The 23,001-nt window shown below is 29.3% G+C and overlaps 3 protein-coding genes across 12 annotated transcripts in view; all 3 read right to left on the bottom strand.

Annotated features, from left to right (window-relative positions):
* Positions 1-1,049: 1,049 nt before the first annotated feature.
* On the bottom strand, positions 1,050-4,778 carry LOC131171793 (putative pentatricopeptide repeat-containing protein At1g12700, mitochondrial). 3 transcript variants are annotated; one of them, XM_058131741.1, is made up of 2 exons: positions 2,828-4,778; positions 1,050-1,314 (listed from the first exon to the last, which is right to left on the bottom strand). In XM_058131741.1, exon 1 carries the CDS (start codon positions 4,693-4,695, stop codon positions 2,866-2,868), a length of 1,830 nt encoding a protein of 609 aa, XP_057987724.1. In that variant the 5' UTR covers positions 4,696-4,778; the 3' UTR covers positions 1,050-1,314; positions 2,828-2,865. The 3 variants fall into 3 exon arrangements, with proteins under 3 accessions (XP_057987724.1, XP_057987723.1, XP_057987722.1); XM_058131740.1 differs by lacking the exon at positions 1,050-1,314 and adding an exon at positions 1,351-1,714; XM_058131739.1 differs by lacking the exon at positions 1,050-1,314 and adding an exon at positions 1,887-2,367.
* A 3,081-nt stretch (positions 4,779-7,859) lies between these two features.
* LOC110652901 (putative pentatricopeptide repeat-containing protein At1g12700, mitochondrial) lies at positions 7,860-11,871 on the bottom strand. 4 transcript variants are annotated; one of them, XM_058131735.1, is made up of 3 exons: positions 9,928-11,871; positions 9,167-9,215; positions 7,860-8,597 (listed from the first exon to the last, which is right to left on the bottom strand). In XM_058131735.1, exon 1 carries the CDS (start codon positions 11,793-11,795, stop codon positions 9,966-9,968), a length of 1,830 nt encoding a protein of 609 aa, XP_057987718.1. In that variant the 5' UTR covers positions 11,796-11,871; the 3' UTR covers positions 7,860-8,597; positions 9,167-9,215; positions 9,928-9,965. The 4 variants fall into 4 exon arrangements, with proteins under 4 accessions (XP_057987718.1, XP_057987719.1, XP_057987720.1 ...); XM_058131736.1 differs by having other exon boundaries at positions 7,860-8,548; XM_058131737.1 differs by having other exon boundaries at positions 10,053-11,871.
* A 5,804-nt stretch (positions 11,872-17,675) lies between these two features.
* LOC131171796 (pentatricopeptide repeat-containing protein At5g16640, mitochondrial-like) overlaps positions 17,676-23,001 on the bottom strand; it is a 72,714-nt gene continuing 67,388 nt past the window's right edge. For 4 of the 5 annotated variants that reach the window (XR_009142438.1, XR_009142436.1, XR_009142435.1 and 1 more), the window contains exons 4-6: positions 19,630-21,414; positions 18,870-18,918; positions 17,676-18,301 (exon numbers count right to left, since the gene is read on the bottom strand). Coding sequence is in view for 1 of the 5 variants with exons in the window: in XM_058131743.1 (XP_057987726.1) it covers positions 19,668-21,392 (1,725 nt within the window). In the remaining 4 variants the exon portion in view is untranslated. Of the gene's footprint in view, positions 18,302-18,614; positions 18,919-19,629; positions 21,415-23,001 lie in introns of those variants that run through there. The other variant, XM_058131743.1, reaches the window with a different exon arrangement.

The raw sequence follows: 23,001 nt of genomic DNA, 5'->3' as shown, positions 1-23,001 counted from the left end.
GCCTCCGTATGTCTACGCTTCACATGACCAAACCACCTCAATCTCCCTTCTTTCAACTTATCTTCAATTGGCACCACTCCTACCTTAACATTCTCATCTCTGCAACTCTTATCTTAGACGCATACGACTCTTTCAGTGCCCAACATTCACTACCATATAACATATAACATAGCCGATCGTATGGCTGTATGGTAAAATTTTCCTTTCAACTTATTGGGAATCTTACGATCACATAAAACTCTCGTGGCACGTCTCCACTTCAACCATTCAGCTTTAATCCTATGACTAACATCCTCCTCAAAATATAAATTATTAATAAAAAAATAAAATTTTATATAAATTATTATTTAAAATATATAAAATTAAATAGATTCTGAAATTTTTCGAATAATAATAATCGAGTTTAGAACTTATTTAAACAGTTGATAATAAATTTTAATCGAATTTATGATGAATTTAATTTTGAAAATATTAATCATGTTTGGATTTAAGTAGGTGATTTTCGCGACCACCCTATCTGTTGCCATCGGCGGATGAAAATGGGCTGCCACCTATAACTTTAATGATAAAGTTCATTTTAATCCTTCAACTGATCCAAAATTATATTTTCCACCCTTAGACTTCTAATAAAAAAAATTGGGAGTGTCAAAACTCTGCTACTGACCAGATGGATAGCTTTGTTGATGATATTTGGTGTTTCCCATAGTTTATCATTGAAGATCAGGTCATTTCGTGCTTTCCACATCCTCCGTGCCAAGAGTAACTAATTGGAGAAAATACGCTTATCTCAAATGTAGAGGCGAAGCAAAACAGATTTCTCTGATTGACCATTAGCCCCATAAGGCCCCAGCCGCCCCAAGCGGCCTAGAGTTTTCAGCTGCAGGTTGGTGCGTCTAGATAACATTACAAATAATTTAATTTTAAGAATTATCCATTTTTCTTTCGATTAGCATAGGCACGAAATAATTCACTTACAATTCATTTGTAATAGGAGCAAGGTTCTGTTCTCATTAGAGAATGGGAAAGGCATCTGCATAGGCACAATAACAAGTCTTAAAACGTTCATATATTAGCATCTTCACAGGAACAATAACAAATCTTAAAATGTTCATATATTAGCAACTTCTTCTAGCAAAGTCCAAACAGGAATTCTCTTAACGCTAGAGATTGCTGCATTAATCATCGACTAGTGAAGCAATTTTCTGGCGCGCAACAAACTTCAGAGGTCATAAGTAATCAAAGATTATATGTTCTCTTGAATATGTTGGAAGTGGTCAAGTTGGGAGAGAACGTGTGTGACAAACTTCCTCGCAACTGTAGATTAGTGGGTGAAGACAACATTACAAATGGTTTAATTTAAAGCATTAACCATTTTTATTTGCATGAGCATATGCTTCTAAACAATTAATACATATTTGACATCACCAGCAAACAACTAGCTTTCAATAACCGAATAGTATCTGATAAGCAACTCCAACACCTACTCCCAAAAATCCTAAACTTTAGCACAAAATATATACACGACTCAGACAATAATTAAATATTTGTTTAATCTACTATTGACATCTAAGTCATGACGATTCATGCAAGCCAATTCAATCTACAAAGACACAGAATTCCCAATCTGTACCACCATCATATGTAAAATCAAAGGCAGTTCCTTGTTCTTGTATGGTAGAACAAGGACTTGCACCTGAAGCACAAGAGCTAGATCCTGCACGAGAAGTGGAAGTGCTATGAGGCCACAGTACAATTGGGTTTTTTCTCCATGTGCATAACAACAATATAAAGCTTTGATATTTCCAACCTTCTCACGAAAATAAAATGACAATATACAGGACGCCAATGGCTAAACACATAAGATAGAAATACAAGTAAAGCTGCTATTATATCAAAAAATATCATTCCATTATTAGCAACCATTTGAACATAAATCACTAACACCTATAATGTAAGTATCTACTACCCAAATTCTATGTATAATACATTCCAACATTTTTTGGAAGATTCACTTTCTTTTAACTCCAATATGGCAATTTTTATGTTTCTACTTCAACTGTCTAGCTGTCTACAGCTTACACACGCCCACCCCCCCTCCCCTCTCTTCCCTTCTTTTTTTTTTTTTGTTTTTCCATCCTTTAAACCTAGCCATGGACCCATAACTATCTTCTTCTTCTTCTTCTTCTTCTTTTTTCCGTCAATCCACTTTCTACTTTTTGCAGTTGCATCATCAAGCAGAAAATAATGCAGAAAGTTGCAAATTAGGGAATAGGCACATTATTAATTGTGATTATGGAATCACAAAATGCTTGCAAGATAAAAACCACAACATGCACTGATTTCCTGTATGGAAAAAGGGTGAAAAACCTGCAAATGCACATAGAATTAAGCACAGAATAAATATGCTTATACATTCTACATATATAAAAGGAATTATCTAGTTAGCGTGTGAGTTTTGCTTTTAGGAATATAATAAAAATTAGAAATTCATCATGGTAGGTTGATAAATGAATTGCCAACACTGAAACTATACACAAAATGCATTGATAAGGGAAGTAGCAGGGTCTCACAAGAGAAAGGGAAAGGTATCTGCATAGGCACAATAACAAATCTTAGGTTATTCACATACTCACCCAATAGTACTTCAGTCCTTTTTATCTAGCAATCAAACATATTCATTAATGTTAATGTGCATATACAACCTAAAATCATAATCTAGTGCTAATATATAGTTTCTTTTGAAAAGGGAAAGTAACTACTAGAGGGATTGTAATTGTACTCAAATGAAATATATTGAAGTAGCAATAACTCACAACATAACAAATACCTCGTCCATCTGTTGTGCAAGTCTTGATTGTTAAAATATCACTTAAAATTTGCATCTTTAGAACATTTGGAACGATTTCGTAGTTTTCTCAGAATGAGATCGTCATTGCGCGACAAATGTATTACCAATTCGAAGGTGGTGGCATCTGCAGAGAATCCTTTATCAACCATTTCATCAATAAGTAGTGTTGCCTTTGCTACATCTTTATGCCTGAGAAACCCTTGAATAATCACATTATAACAGCAACCATTCGGTAAACATCCGCTCTTTTCCATTCCTCTAAAAACTTTGTATGCTTCATCTAATAATCCTTCTTTGCAAAGGCCTTTTATTATTGTACTATATGTATAAACATTAGGCTGTAAGCCTTTTTCAAAATGCCTAGAAAACAATTCCTTGGCATCAGTAAGCCTCCCAGCTCTACACATACCATTAATCAAAATGCTATAGCTCACACAATTAACCTTCAACCGACTTTTTTCCATCGCTTTAAATAGTGTGAGTGCCTCATCAAGATACCCTTGTTTGCACAAGCCATCAAGAATGATTGAAAAAGTCACTTTATCTGGCTGCTGACCATGAGAACACATGTTCTTGAAAACTTCTAGTGCAATTCCAGGTCGCCCTGCTTCCCACAATCCCTTAATAAGAGTAGTATAAGTAACAAAGTTGGGAACTAAACTAGTTTTAATCATTTCATCAAAAAGTTTTGTTGCTTCATCTATCCTTTTGCTCTTGCAGTATCCATTAATCAAGATGTTGTAGCTAAAGACATCAGCTATGCCACTGCTTACCATATGATCAAATAATTTTGTAGCTTCATCCATTTGGTTACACAGACAAAATCCGTCCATCAAAGAATTGTAAGTGACAACATCAGGCTTCACCCCTTGTTGGATCATTATTTTCATTATTTCTTGAGCTTTTGAAACCAGTCCTTCCTTGCAAAGATTGTCAATCAATATACTGAAGGTAATAATGTTTGGTGATATGTTTTGCCCCGCCATTTCTTTCAACAAGGCCAAAGCTTGATTCCATTTGCCTAAATTGCAAAGACCTTGAATTAAGCAGGTGTAAGTGACAACATTAGGTGAAATACATTTATTCCTCATTTGAGAGAAGAGGTCTAAAGCCTCAATAACTAGCTTATCCTTGCAAAGAGCGTCCACAATTGCATTGTATGTCACAACATCTGGCTCACAACCTCTCTCAACCATTCCCTTTAGCAACTCAATAGCCACATTTGTTTTCCCACATTTACAAAGAGCATTTACTATCACATTGTAGGTATGAACATCAGGTTGATAACCTCCAGCAACCATATCATTGAAAAAATCTACTGCTCCATTGATTTTACCATCTATACAGAGCCCTTTAATTAAGGTAGTAAATGTCACAGTATTGGGCTCCAATCCAAATTTGATAATTTTCCCCAGAATTGAGAAGCCAAAATTCACAAGGTGTAAGCGGCAGAAACAGTTAATCAATATAGAAAGAGAGTAAATATCGTGTGAGATTCCTAGAGACTCAATTGTTCTGGACAAAGAAATAACCGTGTGATATTGTTTCATTCCCACAAGAGCAGATAAAAATCGACAAAATTGAACAATAGAAGGCAGAGGACGCAAAAGAATGATATGATTAAAGAAAGCTAAGGCATCATCAACGTCCCTAAAAGAAGAAGAATTGAACTTAGATCTCAAGAAACGTTGAGATTTTGCATCTTTAGGATTATGCGTGGAAGCAGAAGAATGGAAGTAATTGGTAAATAATAAGGATGGAGATTGAATGATACCCATTTCCGTTTGCAGTTGAAAGCGGAAGAACCTCTCAGTAGTTGTGAAAATCCTCCGCGCCGACATTATCATCTTCAGAGAAAGAGAGACGGCTCTGTATGTTTAGGGCGAAAGAGAGAGTGTTAAGCAATTATCTGTAATTTATAGATTTCTGTCTTTACGAAAACAGTAACTTATATTGCATTTACTATTCAGTTAAATAATAATTCAAATTGTTACAAAAAAATAATAATTAAAATAAAAAATGTTATTTTAATTTTTATTCGATTAATTATGTTTAAATTTTAATTTATCTATAAGGATTATTAAACTTAATTAATTAAATTACCTCTAAGAGAAAATATGGGTAGTGTTATCAAATCGAATCATACCAATGCACAACTAGCATTAAAAAATAATTTAAAATTTTTAATGTAAAATTTTATTTTATAGTAAAATAAATATTTAAAATTAAAATTTTAAATAATAAAATTATTTATATTAATGAACAATAAAATTTAATATATTAAAATTTATCTTTGAATAAATAAAAAAATTTAATGTACTTTTTGTGATTTAATGATAATATAATAAAAAATTCAATAATTTAAATTAATATGTTAAGAAAATAAATTATTAACAATATTTATTAGGACAATGAATTTCCAAGTTTAAAAATGACAAAAAATTAATAAAATAAAAATTACCATTAATTCACCATTTATCTCATTTCAAAATTTAAAATAAAATTCAACAAATATTTTATAATTCAAACAACAAGATTTTTGAATAAATTTATTTTTAAATATTTTTTAAATTATTAAAAAAGTACTTATCACTTTTATAAAATTTTTAAAGAATGAAAAATAATTAATATAAGGGATATAATATAATTTACTATTAATATTTTAGGCTTTTCATGCATGAGATATAATTTAAAATAAATTGACCTATTTTATTAAATTCATGAAATAAATTAATCAATTTTACAATTTTAAATTCAATTATTCATAATTATTAAAATTAGAAAATAAATTAAACTTTATGCTCCTATTATTTTAGTAGATTTTTTTTTTATTTTCTTCACATTTAATTGAACTTTGTTAATTGCTATGTATTACAATGATAAATATTTTTATTTTGAGGCAATAAAAATGAAAAATTAAAAAATATTCGAGCGTCTATTTGGCCAACTTGCACTTATTTAATAATACTAAGTTTTCTTTAAATGTGTATTTATACATTAGTTGTATTTGTATGCATATTTATAAATATCAAGAAATTGTAATAACGACTTCGTTTGTTTCACATAAAATTATATTAAAAAATTTTAATGTTTCTCTTAGTTATAATTAAATTAGAATTGAAATTTTAACTTTTTTAAAAATATATTATTTTTAATAATTAATTTAATTTAATTTTTAATTAATTTAAATAATAGATTATAGATAGATGGAGCCCAATAAAAAAAATATTAATACCCACTTGATATTGAGTTTAAAAATTAAAAATACTTCTTTAAAAGAATATTATTTTTTTATATAAAAAATATATAAAATTATGAGAAATATTAAAAAAAAAATGAAGAGAAAGTTGGGAGAGGAAAGAGAAGAATAGTTTAGAAATAGAAAATACCTTTAATCATACACATTGCTAACACTTGCTTTGGATATAGCCTCTATTTTATAGATTCTATACCATGAATACATATTTAAGAGTTATAAAAATATAAATAAGAAAATTAATATACAAATTAATATACTGGGAGTTATAAAATTGAATTGAATAATGATTCTTGGTAGTTGTGGACATTCACATAATTGTATTATTTATAGTAGTTTTAAATGTAAAAATAAATAAATAAATAAATCTCTATATTTTCATTAGAGGTTTAAATAAGTTTAAAATTAAATTTGAGCTAAATAAATTTTTGTATTTTTTAATAAGGCTAAATAAGTCTATTATTAATAAAATATTTTTTAATAATAAATACTATTTTTTCCTGATTATAAATATTAAAATTTATTTATTAATTTTAATTAAAATAAAATTTAAAAAAAAAAAGAAAACATGGAACAAAAATTTTTTAATATTAAAATTATTATTTTAAAAACAGAAAAATAATATTTTATTTTTAGAAAAATAATATTTTATCAAGTGTAAACTTATTTAGTCTTAATTAAAAAATATAATTATTTATTTAATAAAAAACTTAATTTTTAACTTATTTGACCCTTAGATGAAAGACTTGTTTAATTTTTTTTTTAAAAAAAATATTTTATTATTTTAACATTTTTATAATTAAAATATATGAAATTTATTTTCAACTTTTTTTTTATAATTAGCTACGATTTAAATTTAAATTAAAGATTCAGCTTAGTACCGCTAAACTAAAGTTCATAAATTTAATTTTTAATTAATTTTTTTTATTTTCTAATTAATATACTTAAAAAAATATCTCCATAGTAACTCTAATAATAATAATAATAATAACTCTTATAATAATATCAAATAGGTGTTAATTATTTTCTATTAAAAAAGTATTTATGACAAAAAAATATTTTATTTACCGTCAAATAGATCAAATGGGATATCAAATTAAAATTGATCTAATTTAATTAACTATTCTTTTCTTACTATATTTGTAATCTTATTTATAAAAATAATTTATAATTCTAAATATATTTATCATAAAATATATTTTTATATTTACATATGTTAATGTTATAAGAAATCTACCAATAAAGGTGCATGTGTTTCTGCCAGTATGTACCCTAGTAATGACAAAATGTTAGAACAGGTTTACTTGTAAAAGATATATTTTTTTATTTTTTAAAAATATTTTTATTTTTATTTTTATATAAAAAATTATATAAAAAATACTTTTTTAATTTAAAAAATTAAAAAATATATTATTATCTTCCATAATAAAAAAATAAATGATTAAAAAATATTTTTTACTTTTTTAAATTTTTTTAATATGTGTTATTTATTCTTTTATAATAATATAATTATTTTTTTATCACTGTGCATAAATATTTTTAATAATTATTTAATTTTTATTATGAAAAGTTATAATAATATTTTTATGAAAAAAATAAAATTATTAAACTGAACTTTTATATTGATTTTCAAATCTTAATTAAACTTTGAAAAACTGAAAATTAATTTTCATTTCTTCATTTAGAAAACTAGCACACATGAATGGAGATCAGAAAGAGATAGATGTGTAGATATAGAGGCCACATATATGTTAGTTTTATGAAAGAAGGGAAATCTTCATATGCCATCAATACTATATATCATCTCTTGAATATTGATCACAACTTGAGAAAATTTAAAAGAAACTACAAAAACATTTAGAATTTGAAATGTGAACTGGCCAATTTCCTTCTCTCTGGACAAAAACAACAGATCTTTGATGACAGACTCATAAGCATATTAGCAACTTCTTCTAACAGTAAGAATTTCAAAGTTTATCATAATGAAACCAACAGCTAGTGAGTCCAGATTGGAATTATCTTAATACTAGAGATTACTGCATTAATCATGGATTGGTGAAGCAATTCTCTGCTTCAGAGTACTGATTAATTCATACTTCTGGTGTTTTCCATTGTTTATCATTAAAGATCAGGTCATTTCGAGCATTCATTAGCTTCCATGCCAGGAACGGCCAGTCCGAGAAGAGAGCCATCAACGAGAAGAGCTTTCAGAATTTCCATCGGTGCTTCCTATTTCTGGATGCCTCAACATATTCAGCTCTCAAATTCAGACGCCAAGAAAACTACGCTTCTCTTGCTGACCATTAGCCCCTTAAACCCTCTTCCACCCCAAGTGGCCCAGACTTTTCAAAAATTTATACCATCATCAGATGTAAAATCAAAGGCAGTTCCTTGATCTTGAATGGTAGAACAAGGACTTGTACCTGGAGCAGAACAGCTAGATCCTGCACAAAGTGCTAGGAGGCCACAGAACAGAATAGAAAACTCTTTTACCTGAAAATGTAAATGTGGCTACTGAAATTAATTTAAATTCAAACAACGCAACACTAGCCACAACTGGAAATGGTGAGATTTATGAGTTAACTAGGTTGATTGTGAATTTCATGTAATGAGGCAAAAGATAGAAATTAGAAAATTTGCATGGGATAAGAAAATATTCTGAAATATATTTTTTTTATGAATAGAATTAGATTGAATATTCAAGAGATTGTACAGTATAATCAAAACTGAACAACTTTGTTAGTGAATTGAACCCATAGATGATATAAATTTTCACATCCAAAAACTCGTTATCACAAGCTAAGCAGTAAGCAATATTTAGCCGAAATTCATTCAATACTAAAGAAAAGGAACTAAAAACATACAAATGAGATTCTCACAAGAAAAAGAAAAGTTGCATATAATATAACAGGGGCAGATTCTCACAAGAAAGAGGGAAAGGCATCAACATAGGCACAATAACAAATCTTAAGTCATTCTTATGCTTACCCAATAAAATAAAATTTAATGTTTTATGAGATTTGTTACTTTGAGATTAAGGAATCAGGTCAATAGAAACTTACCAAGCTCATGATGTCTCTATAATGAAGAAGAACAATATGTTCACAGGCCCTGCCAAGAAAAATAACATGTGAGCAAATTCAGCACAATAACAATACAAAGCTTGGCATTTCCAACCTACTCATAAAAAAAAATGTCAATATGCAGGAGACAAATGGCTAAACACATAAAATAGAAATACAAATTAAGCTACTATTACATCAAAAAATGTCATTACATTATGTAGCAACCATTTCGACATATATCACAAACACCTATAATGCAAGTATCTGCTACCCAAATTCTATGCATAATCTATTCTGACATTTTCTGGAAGGTTCACTTTCTTGCAACAGTAAGCAAAATCCAATGAGGGAAATTTTTGTGCTCTACTTCAACCATCTAACAGTCTTAAGCTTACTACTTTTTTTTTTCACCCTTTAAATCTAACTATGGACACATAACATTCTTTTGATGTTTTAGCTATCCTTCTTTCAGTCAAACTATATTCTACTTTTTGCAGTTGCATCATCATGCCGAAAATAATGCAGAAAGTTGCAAATTAGGGAATAGGCATATCATGAATTATGATTATGGAGTCACACAATGCTGGCAAGATAAAAACCACCACATGCACTGATTGCACTGATTTCCTATATAGAAGAAGGGCGACAAATTGGTGAATGCACAGAGAATTAAGCATAGAACAACTTGCTAGGGAATTCCAAATATAATTATACTTTCTATATAAAAAAGGACCAATAACTCACAACATAACAAATACCTCGTCCATCTGTTGTGCAAGTCTTGATTGTTAAAATATCACTTAAAATTTGCATCTTTAGAACATTTGGAACGATTTCGTAGTTTTCTCAGAATGAGATCGTCATTGCGCGATAAATGTATTACCAATTCAAAGGTGGTGGCATCTGCAGAGAATCCTTTATCAACCATTTCATCAATAAGTAGTGTTGCCTCTGGTATATCTTTATGCCTGAGAAACCCTTGAATAATCACATTATAACAGCAACCATTCGGTAAACATCCACACTCTTCCATTCCTCTAAAGACTTTGTATGCTTCATCTAGTAAACCTTCATTGCAAAGTCCTTTTATTATTATACTATATGTATAAACATCAGGTTGTAAACCTTTTTCAAAAAGCCTAGAAAACAATTCCTTGGCATCAGTAAGCCTCCCAGCTCTACACATACCATTAATCAAAATGTTATAGCTCACACGATTAACCTTCAACCGACTTTTTTCCATCGCTTTAAATAGTGTGAGTGCCTCATCAAGATACCCTTGTTTGCACAAGCCATTGAGAATAGTTGAGAAAGTTATTATATTTGGTTGTTGACCACAAGAACACATGCTCTTGAAAACCTCAAGTGCATTTCCAGGTTGCCTTGCTTCCCACAATCCCTTTATAAAAGTAGTATAAGTAACAGTGTTGGGAACTACACTAGTTTTAAGCATTTCATCAAAAAGTTTTGTTGCTTCATCTATCTTTCTGCTCTTGCAGTATCCATTAATCAAGATGCTGTAGCTACGGACATCAGCTATGCCACTGCTTACCATATGATCAAATAGTTTTCTAGCTTCATCCATTTGGTTACACAGGCAAAATCCGTCCATCAATGAATTGTGGGTGACAACATCAGGCTTCACACCTTTTTGGATCATTATTTTCATTATTTCTTGAGCTTTTGAAACTAGTCCTTCCTTACAAAGATTGTCAATCAATATATTTAAGGTAAAAATGTCTGGTGATATGTTTTGCCCCACCATTTCTTTCAACAAGGCAAAAGCTTGATTGCATTTGCCCAAATTGAAAAGACCGTGAATTAAGCAGTTGTAAGTGATGATACTAGGTGGAATACCTTTATTCCTCATTTGAGAGAAGAGGTCTAAAGCCTCAATAACTAGCTTATCCTTGCAAAGAGCGTCCACAATTGCATTGTATGTCACAACATCTGGCTCACAACCTCTGTCAACCATTCCCTTTAGCAACTCAATAGCCACATTTGTTTTCCCACATTTACAAAGAGCATTTACTATCACATTGTAGGTATAAACATCAGGTTGATAATCTCCAGCAACCATATCATTGAAAAAATCTACTGCTCCATTGATTTTACCATCTATACAGAGCCCTTTAATTAAGGTAGTAAATGTCATAGTATTGGGCTCCAATCCAAATTTGATAATTTTCCCCAGAATTGAGAAGCCAAAATTCACAAGGTGTAAGCGGCAGAAACAGTTAATCAATATAGAAAGAGAGTAAATATTGTGTGAGATTCCTAGAGACTCAATTGTTCTGGACAAAGAAATAACCGTGTGATATTGTTTCATTCCCACAAGAGCAGATAAAAATCGACAAAATTGAACAATAGAAGGCAGAGGACGCAAAAGAATGATATGATTAAAGAAAGCTAAGGCATCATCAACGTCCCTAAAAGAAGAAGAATTGAACTTAGATCTCAAGAAACGTTGAGATTTTGCATCTTTAGGATTATGCGTGGAAGCAGAAGAATGGAAGTAATTGGTAAATAATAAGGATGGAGATTGAATGATACCCATTTCCGTTTGCAGTTGAAAGCGGAAGAACCTCTCAGTAGTTGTGAAAATCCTCCGCGCCGACATTATCATCTTCAGAGAAAGAGAGACGGCTCTGTATGTTTAGGGCGAAAGAGAGAGTGTTAAGCAATTATCTGTAATTTATAGATTTCTGTCTTTACGAAAACAGTAACTTATATTGCATTTACTATTCAGTTAAATAATAATTCAAATTGTTACAAAAAAATAATAATTAAAATAAAAAATGTTATTTTAATTTTTATTCGATTAATTATGTTTAAATTTTAATTTATCTATAAGGATTATTAAACTTAATTAATTAAATTACCTCTAAGAGAAAATATGGGTAGTGTTATCAAATCGAATCATACCAATGCACAACTAGCAGTAAAAAATAATTTAAAATTTTTAATGTAAAATTTTATTTTATAGTAAAATAAATATTTAAAATTAAAATTTTAAATAATAAAATTATTTATATTAATGAACAATAAAATTTAATATATTAAAATTTATCTTTGAATAAATAAAAAAATTTAATGTACTTTTTGTGATTTAATGATAATATAATAAAAAATTCAATAATTTAAATTAATATGTTAAGAAAATAAATTATTAACAATATTTATTAGGACAATGAATTTCCAAGTTTAAAAATGACAAAAATTTAATAAAATAAAAATTACCATTAATTCACCATTTATCTCATTTCAAAATTTAAAATAAAATTCAGCAAATATTTTATAATTCAAACAACAAGATTTTTGAATAAATTTATTTTTAAATATTTTTTAAATTATTAAAAAAGTACTTATTACTTTTATTAAAATTTTAAAGAATGAAAAATAATTAATGTAAGGGATATAATATAATTTACTATTAATATTTTAGGCTTTCGATGCATGAGATATAATTTAAAATAAATTAACCTATTTTATTAAATTCATAAAATAAATTAATCAATTTTACAGTTTTGAATTCAATTATTCATAATTATTAAAATTAGAAAATAAATTAAACTTTATTCTCCTATTATTTTAGTGGATTTTTTTTTTATTTTCTTCACATTTAATTGAACTTTGTTAATTGCTATGTATTACAATGATAAATATTTTTGTTTTGAGGCAATAAAAATGAAAAATTGAAAAATATTCCAGCGTCTATTTGGCCAACTTGCACTTATTTAATAATACTAAGTTTTCTTTAAATGTGTATTTATACATTAGTTGTATTTGTATGCATATTTGTAAATATCAAGAAATTGTAACAACTCTAAGACTTCGTTTGTTTCACATAAAATTAGATTATTTTATATTTCTCTTAGTTATAATTAAATTAGAATTGAAATTTTAACTTTTTTAAAAATACATTATTTTTAATAATTAATTAAATTTAATTTTTAATTAATTTAAATAATAGATTATAGATAGATGGAGCCCAATAAAAAAATAATATACGCATATAGAAATTGAGTTTAAAAATTAAAAATACTTTTCTAAAAGAATATTATTTTTTTATATAAAAAATATATAAAACTATGAGAAATATTTAAAAAAAAAATGAAAAGAAAGTTGGGAGAGGAAAGAGAAGAATAGTTTAGAAATAGAAAATACCTTTAATCATACACCTTGCTAACACTTGCTTTGGATATAGCCTCTATTTTATAGATTCTATACCATGAATACATATTTAAGAGTTATAAAAATATAAATAAGAAAATTAATATACAAATTAATATGTTGGGAGTTATAAAATTGAATTGAATAATGATTCTTGGTGGTTGTGGACATTCACATAATTGTATTATTTATAGTTGTTTTAAATGTAAAAAAAAAAAAATAAATCTCTATATTTTCATTAGAGGTTTAAATAAGTTTAAAATTAAATTTGAGCTAAATAAATTTTTGTATTTTTTAATAAGACTAAATAAGTCTATTATTGTAACACCCCAAAAAATTTTAAATTTTATTATTTTATGAGTATTATTGATATTTTAATTTTAATTAAATTTTAAGAAATTATTTGAGATTTTTCGGATTTTAAAAAATCGGGTTCGATTTTTCGAAAATATAAACTTTGATGATTTTTAAAAATTAATTTAAAGACGACGTGGAAAAACTAAAAATATATTTGGAGTCTACGAATTTTTCTAAGTTTTTTAGATTTTTTTCGAAATTTTTGGACCTCGTTTTCGGTCTCGAGGCAGAGTAAAAATTCAAAATTTTATATCCTGAATCGGACCGTCCGAATTGAACCGGACCGGTCGAATCAGACCGGCCTTTTCTTTTTCTTCCTTCTTCCTCCCACACGCGTCGACCTCCTCCCCTTCTCTCTCTCTTTTCTCCCTCCTCCCTCTTCCCCTTGCCGCGCCGCCACCTCCCCTGCCTCCCCACCTCGCAGGCGCCCCACCTCGGCCCTCCCCCACGGCCATCGCTGGACGCAGGAAAGCGGCCTCGAAAGGGCCTTGCAGCGCACGCGACGCCTGGACTTCCCGCCCAAAATCCGGCCGATCCGGCCACCAATCGGACCGGTCTTGTGTCTAAACTCATCTACTCGACGAGAGCTTTCCATAGACACCAAGAACACCGAAATCCATCGAGCGGTTTGTCCAATTTTTGTCCGGGAAGTTTTAGCCCATTTTGACTTTTGGGCTAGATTTCTCACAAACCGTAAACCCCACGAGAAAACCGAGAGTACCAGAGCGCTCCACTCGTCGAGAGCTTCGCGGCGACATAAATTTCGAATTTTTCCGACACCGTTTTTCGGTGGGTCCCACGGAACTTCGCAGTGTTTTTCCGAGCAGTAAATGAGCTTAGAAAATTCTGAAAAATTTATGTGCTAACCCCCGTGTTATGGGCTTCGTGTAGGTATCCTCAATTCGCGGAAATTCGGCGATTGTCAGTGCAGTGAATTCCGGCGGACAAACCCGTTACCGGAAAAGTCTCCGAATTGGATCGAGGTTTTGGCTATCCCCCCATTGTCAGACGTCCCGAGCGCGTCCCCAAAGTCGGAATCGGCAAAGGTAAACCCGAACCTTGCTTTTTCGTAATTTTCTAGTGCTTAAATAGGATTAAAAATCCATAAAATATTTGTGGTAGCTTAGAAAATTATGATTCTTTTTGCAATAGCTTAGTAATATTGCTAAGGACCGCGGGGCAAAGTTTTAGAATTTTTAGAGCTTATTTGGGCAGTTTTTGCAAAAATGGTCAATTATAAGGACTAAATTAAAATTTTACATATTGTGATGGATGATTGATTTGATGGGCCCAGGAGGGGCTGTGTGATATGATTGAGCTGTGGATATATGGATTGTAAATATAGAAGTGTGTTTTGAGCCATTTTGCAGGTTGGGTAGGTCCTAGGTATAGGGGAGACTCTGCCGGATTTTCGGTACGACTTAGGACGTATTTGGTCTTTTTCTTTGTTTGTATTGAGTTAAATTTATTAAATGATTGCAATAAAATTGTCAGGTGAACCGGGACAGCCTTCTTCCTCCGCCCAGCCGCCTTAGTGACCACCGTCAAGTCTGTGAGTAAAATATTAATTTTAATTGTAATTTCGATATTATTATATGTTCAGCATGCCCATACATCACTTATATGCATATATTTATGTAGTTAAACTCTAGGCACGATTTATGTTGCATTCATAACTGTTAACGTGCCATGGATGTTGTTGTGGTAATTTAGAGCAGTGCGTGCGTTGGCGTGCGTGTGATGTGGTGTGGACTATGGATAGGACGGGTAGTCACGGCTTGAGTTCTTCGCTGGGACCCGATCCTTCGGTGGGTAGTCACGGCTTGAGTTCTTCATTTGGGACCCCGATTTGGTTTATTAAGCGAAAGTCCGACTTGAGTTCTTCACGGCACCAAGTTGGATTTAAGAGGGTCGTATAGGATCGGCTCCATATATTATGATTGATGTTACGAGTGCGTGAGTGCTCCAAATTACCTTTTTGATGTTATGATGTGAAAATGTTATTGATGTTGCATTTCACTCTACAGGGTGCATTAGTTTTAGATAGTTATAGAGATTATGGTTAAAATTGATATTTTACTCTCTGAGTCGAACGCTCACTCCTGTTCAATATTTTTCAGGCCACAGGAGGATATTTTTGAGGTTAACCTGCTTTTCTCCCTCGCAGGTCGTTTATCAATATTTGTGTAATTCTATGAATTTCTAGAATTTCCGCATGTGTTAGAAACCTTCATTTAAATTGGGCTTGTAATATAAGTTCTTATTGTAGACCTGTAAAATTATTATATGCATGTTTGATGGACTGGATGAGGGAGCTGAGCTTCCATTTATCTTTATGATGATATGAATATGTGGAGGGTGAGCTGAGCTCCCCAATGGATTGTATATTGTGTTTACAGGTCGGGTGAGTCAAAAACTCCCCGTTGAAAGGTCCACTTTATGGCTGGACTCTGTCCGGTTGGTTTCTTGAAATTGTGCCCAAATGGGCCTTAGAATTGGGTTAATGAATAGTTAGGCTTACTACGGGCCTCGGGGCTTTAGGGTGGCCTGTGTCCTAGTCTTGGTCAGTCCCATAGGTTGGGTCGTGACAATTATTAATAAAATATTTTTTAATAATAAAATACTATTTTTTCCTAATTATAAATATTAAAAATTATTTATTAATTTTAATTAAAATAAAAAAAAAGAAAACATGGAACAAAAATTTTTTAATATAAAAATTATTATTTTAAAAACAGAAAAATAATATTTTATTTTTAGAAAAATAATATTTTATCAAGTGTAAACTTATTTAGTCTTAATTAAAAAATATAATTATTTATTTAATAAAAAACTTAATTTTTAACTTATTTGACCCTTAGATGAAAGACTTGTTTAATTTTTTTTAAAAAAATATTTTATTATTTTAACATTTTTATAATTAAAATATATGAAATTTATTTTCAATTTTTTTTTTATAATTAACTACAATTGAAATTCAAATTAAAGATTCAACTTAGTACCGCTAAACTAAAGTTCATAAATTTAACTTTTAATTTTTTTTCTTTTTAATTAATATATTTAACAAAATTTCTCCATAGTAACTCTAATAATAATAGTAACTCTTACAATAATATCAAATAGGTGTTAATTATTTTCTATTAAAAAAATATTTATGATAAAAAAATATTTTATTTACCGTCAAGTAGATCAAATGGGATATCAAATTAAAATTGATCTAATTTAATTAACTATTCTTTTCTTACTATATTTGTAATCTTATTTATAAAAATAATTTATAATTCTAAATATATTTATCATAAAATATATTTTTATATTTACATATGTTAATGTTATAAGAAATCTACCAATAAAGGTGCATGTGTTTCTGCCAGTATATACACTAGTAATGACAAAATGTTAGAACAGGTTTACTTGTAAAAAATATATATATTTTTTTATTTTTTAAAAATATTTTTATTTTTATTTTTATATAAAACATTATATAAAAAATAGTTTTTTAATTTAAAAAATTTAAAAATATATTATTATCTTCCATAATAAAATAAATAAATGACTAAAAAATATTTTTTACCTTTTTAAATTTTTTTAATGTGTTATTTATTCTTTTATAATAATATAATTATTTTTTTATCATTGTGCATAAATATTTTTAATAATTATTTAATTTTTATTATGAAAAGTTATAATAATATTTTTATGAAAAAAATAAAATTATTAAACTGAACTTTTCTATTGATTTTCAAATCTTAATTAAACTTTGAAAAACTGAAAATTAATTTTCATTTCTTCATTTAGAAAACTAGCACACATGAATGGAGATCAGAAAGAGATAGATGTGTAGATATAGAGGCCACATATATGTTAGTTTTATGAAAGAAGGGATATCTTCATATGCTATCAATACTATATATCATCTCTTGAATATTGATCACAACTTGAGAAAATTTAGAAGAAACTAAAAAAACATTTAGAATTTGAAATGTGAACTGGCCAATTTCCTTCTCTATTGACAAAAACAACAGATCTTTGATGACAGACTCATAAGCATATTAGCAACTTCTTCTAACAGTAAGAATTTCAAAGTTTATCATAATGAAACCAACAGCTAGTGAGTCCAGATTGGAATTATCTTAATACTAGAGATTACTGCATTAATCATGGATTGGTGAAGCAATTCTCTGCTTCAGAGTACTGATTAATTCATACTTCTGGTGTTCCATTGTTTATCATTAAAGATCAGGTCATTTCGTGCATTCATTAGCTTCCATGCCAGGAACGGCCAGTCCGAGAAGAGAGCCATCAACAGAAGAGCTTTCAGATTTTCCATCAGTGCTTCCTATTTCAGGATGCCTAAACATATTCAGCTCTCAAATTCAGACGCCAAGAAAACTACGCTTCTCTTGCTGACCATTAGCCCCTTAAATCCTCTTCCACCCCAAGTGGCCCAGACTTTTCAAAAATTTATACCATCATCAGATGTAAAATCAAAGGCAGTTCCTTGATCTTGAATGGTAGAACAAGGACTTGCACCTGGAGCAGAACAGCTAGATACTGCACAAGAGCTAGGAGGCCACAGAACAGAATAGGAAACTCTTTTACCTGAAAACGTAAATGTGGCTACTGAAATTAATTTAAATTCAAACAACGCAACACTAGCCACAACTGGAAATGGTGAGATTTATGAGTTAACTAGGTTGATTGTGAATTTCATGTAATGAGGCAAAAGATAGAAATTAGAAAATTCGCATGGGATAAGAAAATATTCTGAAATATATTTTTTTTATGAATAGAATTAGATTGAATATTCAAGAATTGTACAGTATAATCAAAACTGAACAACTTTGTTAGTGAATTGACCCCATAGATGATATAAATTTTCACATCCAAAAACTCATTATCACAAGCTAAGCAGTAAGCAATGTTTAGCTGAAATTCATTTAATAGTAAAGAAAAGGAACTAAAAACATACAAATGAGATTCTCACAAGAAAAAGAAAAGTTACATATAATATAACAGGAGCAGATTCTCACAAGAAAAAGGGAAAGGCATCAACATAGGCACAATAACAAATCTTAAGTCATTCTTATGCTTACCCAATAAAATAAAATTTAATGTTTTATGAGATTTGTTACTTTGAGATTAAGGAATCAGGTCAATAGAAACTTACCAAGCTCATGATGTCTCTATAATGAAGAAGAACAATATGTTCACAGGCCCTGCCAAGAAAAATAACATGTGAGCAAATTCAGCACAATAACAATACAAAGCTTGGCATTTCCAACCTACTCATAAAAAAAATGTCAATATGCAGGACACAAATGGCTAAACACATAAAATAGAAATACAAATTAAGCTACTATTACATCAAAAAATGTCATTATATTATGCAGCAACCATTTCGACATATATCACAAACACCTATAATGCAAGTATCTGCTACCCAAATTCTATGCATAATCCATTCTGACATTTTCTGGAAGGTTCACTTTCTTGCAACAGTAAGCAAAATCCAATGAGGGAAATTTTTGTGCTCTACTTCAACTATCTAACAGTCTTAAGCTTACTACTTTTTTTTTTTCACCCTTTAAATCTAACTATGGACACATAACATTCTTTTGATGTTTTAGCTATCCTTCTTTCTGTCAAACTATATTCTACTTTTTGCAGTTGCATCATCATGACGGAAAGAAGGCAGAAAGTTGCAAATTAGGAATAGGCATATCATGAATTATGATTATGGAGTCACACAATGCTGGCAAGATAAAAACCACCACATGCACTGATTGCACTGATTTCCTATATAGAAGAAGGGCCACAAATTGGTGAATGCACAGAGAATTAAGCATAGAACAACTTGCTAGGGAATTCCAAATATAATTATACTTTCTATATAAAAAAGGACCCATAACTCATAACATGACAAATACCTCGTCCATCTGTTGAGCAAGTCTTGATTGTTAAAATATCACTTAAAATTTGCACCTTTAGAACATTTGGAACGATTTCGTAGTTTTGTCAGAATGAGATCGTCATTGCGCAATAAATGTATTACCAATTCAAAGGTGGTGGCATCTGCAGAGAATCCTTTATCAACCATTTCATCAATAAGTAGTGTTGCCTCTGGTATATCTTTATGCCTGAGAAACCCTTGAATAATCACATTATAACAGCAACCATTCGGTAAACATCCACACTCTTCCATTCCTCTAAAGACTTTGTATGCTTCATCTAGTAAACCTTCATTGCAAAGTCCTTTTATTATTATACTATATGTATAAACATCAGGTTGTAAACCTTTTTCAAAAAGCCTAGAAAACAATTCCTTGGCATCAGTAAGCCTCCCAGCTCTACACATACCATTAATCAAAATGTTATAGCTCACACAATTAACCTTCAACCGACTTTTTTCCATTGCTTTAAATAGTGTGAGTGCCTCATCAAGATTCCCCTGTTTGCACAAGCCATTGAGAATAGTTGAGAAAGTTATTACATTTGGTTGTTGACCATAAGAACACATGCTCTTGAAAACCTCAAGTGCATTTTCAGGTCGCCCAGCTTCCCACAATCCCTTTATAAGAGTAGTATAAGTAACAAAGTTGGGAACTAAACTAGTTTTAATCATTTCGTCCAAAAGTTTTGTTGCTTCATCTATCCTTTTGCTCTTGCAGTATCCATTAATCAAGATGTTGTAGCTAAAGACATTAGCTATGCCACTGCTTACCATATGATCAAATAATTTTGTCGCTTCATCCATTTGGTTACACAGACAAAATCCGTCCATCAAAGAACTGTAAGTGAAAACATCAGGCTTCACCCCTTGTTGGATCATTATTTTCATTATTTCTTGAGCTTTTGAAACCAGTCCTTCCTTGCAAAGATTGTCAATCAATATATTGAAGGTAAAAACGTCTGGTGATATGTTTTGCCCCGCCATTTCTTTCAACAAGGCCAAAGCTTGATTCCATTTGCCTAAATTGCAAAGACCTTGAATTAAGCAGTTGTAAGTGACAACATTTGGCTCACAACCTCTCTCAACCATTCCCTTTAGCAACTCAATAGCCACATTTGTTTTCCCACATTTACAAAGAGCATTTATGATCACAGTGTAAGTATGAACATCAGGTTGATAACCTCCAGCAACCATATCATTGAAAAAATCTACTGCTCCATTGATTTTACCATCTATACAGAGCCCTTTAATTAAGGTAGTAAATGTCACAGTATTGGGCTCCAATCCAAATTTGATAATTTTCCCCAGAATTGAGAAGCCAAAATTCACAAGGTGTAAGCGGCAGAAACAGTTAATCAATATAGAAAGAGAGTAAATATCGTGTGAGATTCCCAGAGACTCAATTGTTCTGGACAAAGAAATAACCGTGTGATATTGTTTCATTCCCACAAGAGCAGATAAAAATCGACAAAATTGAACAATAGAAGGCAGAGGACGCAAAAGAATGATATGATTAAAGAAAGCTAAGGCATCATCAACGTCCCTAAAAGAAGAAGAATTGAACTTAGATCTCAAGAAACGTTGAGATTTTGCATCTTTAGGATTATGCGTGGAAGCAGAAGAATGGAAGTAATTGGTAAATAATAAGGATGGAGATTGAATGATACCCATTTCCGTTTGCAGTTGAAAGTGGAAGAACCTCTCAGTAGTTGTGAAAATCCTCCGCGCCGACATTATCATCTTCAGAGAAAGGGAGACGGCTCTGCATGTTTAGGGCGAAAACAGTAATTATGTTTAAATTTTAATTTATCAATAAGGATTATTAATTAATTAATTACCTCTAAGAGAAAATATGGATAGTGTTATCAAATCGAATCATACCAATGCACAACTAGATTAAAAAATAATTTAAAATTTTTAATGTAAAATTTTATTTTATAATAAAATAAATATTTAAAATTAAATTTTTAAATAATAAAATTATTTATGTTAATGAACAATAAAATTTAATATATTAAAATTTATCGTTGAATAAATAAAAAAATTTAATGTACTTTTGTGATTTAATAATAATATAATAAAAAATTCAATAATTTAAATTAATATGTTAAGAAAATAAATTATTAACAATATTTATTAGGACAATGAATTTTCAAGTTTAAAAATGACAAAAAATTAAAATTTAATTAAAAATAAAATAAAAATTACCATTAATTCACCATTTATCGCATTTCAAAATTTAAAATAAAATTCAACAAATATTTTATAAATCAAACAACAAGATTTTTGAATAAATTTATTTTTAAATATTTTTTAAATTATTAAAAAAGTACTTATTACTTTTATAAAATTTTTAAAGAATGAAAATAATTAATATAAGGGATATAATATAATTTACTATTAATATTTTAGGCTTTCGATGCATGAGATATAATTTAAAATAAATTGACCTATTTTATTAAATTCATGAAATAAATTAGTCAATTTTGTAATTTTGAATTCAATTATTCATAATTATTAAAATTAGAAAATAAATTAAACTTTATTCTCCTATTATTTTAGTGGATTTTTTTTTATTTTCTTCACATTTAATTGAACTTTGTTAATTGCTATGTATTACAATGATAAATATTTTTGTTTTGAGGCAATAAAAATGAAAAATTGAAAAATATTCGAGCGTCTATTTGGCCAACTTGCACTTATTTAATAATACTAAGTTTTCTTTAAATGTGTATTTATACATTAATTGTATTTGTATGCATATTTGTAAATATCAATAAATTGTAATAATTCTAAGACTTCGTTTGTTTCACATAAAATGGCTTGTATATAGAAAATATTTTCAATGAAAATATTTAAAAAAAAACATATTTTTTATGAAAATATTTTTTATTATTTGATTGTAATGTTAAATTAATGATATTTATTTATTTTATATATGTGGAAGCGTGTTCACATTTTAATAAGATTTTCAAAATTTAGAAAATGAAAAATGACATCTTCTTTTGAAAAATGAAAGTCATTTTTATTAAAAATGATTTAATTTCCTGTTGACTAATTTTTCTGAATGCTCTTAAATAATAAAAAGTACAGAAAATATTTTTTAGAAAAATATTTTTCTTAAAACAAATAGAGCCTACCACCCAATAATTTAACTGCTTATTAATTAATTTAAATAATAGATTATAGATAGATGGAGCCCAATAAAAAAATATTAATACCCCACTTGATATTGAGTTTAAAAATTAAAAATACTTTTCCAAAAGAATATTATTTTTGTTATATAAAAAATATATAAAACTATGAGAAATATTAAAAAAAAAATGAAGAGAAAGTTGGGAGAGGAAGG

This window comes from Hevea brasiliensis, chromosome 13 (assembly GCF_030052815.1).
Source record: "Hevea brasiliensis isolate MT/VB/25A 57/8 chromosome 13, ASM3005281v1, whole genome shotgun sequence".
Lineage (NCBI taxonomy): Eukaryota > Viridiplantae > Streptophyta > Magnoliopsida > Malpighiales > Euphorbiaceae > Hevea > Hevea brasiliensis.
Note: the sequence above shows the minus strand (reverse complement) of the source record. Positions and strands in the feature narration are given on the sequence as shown.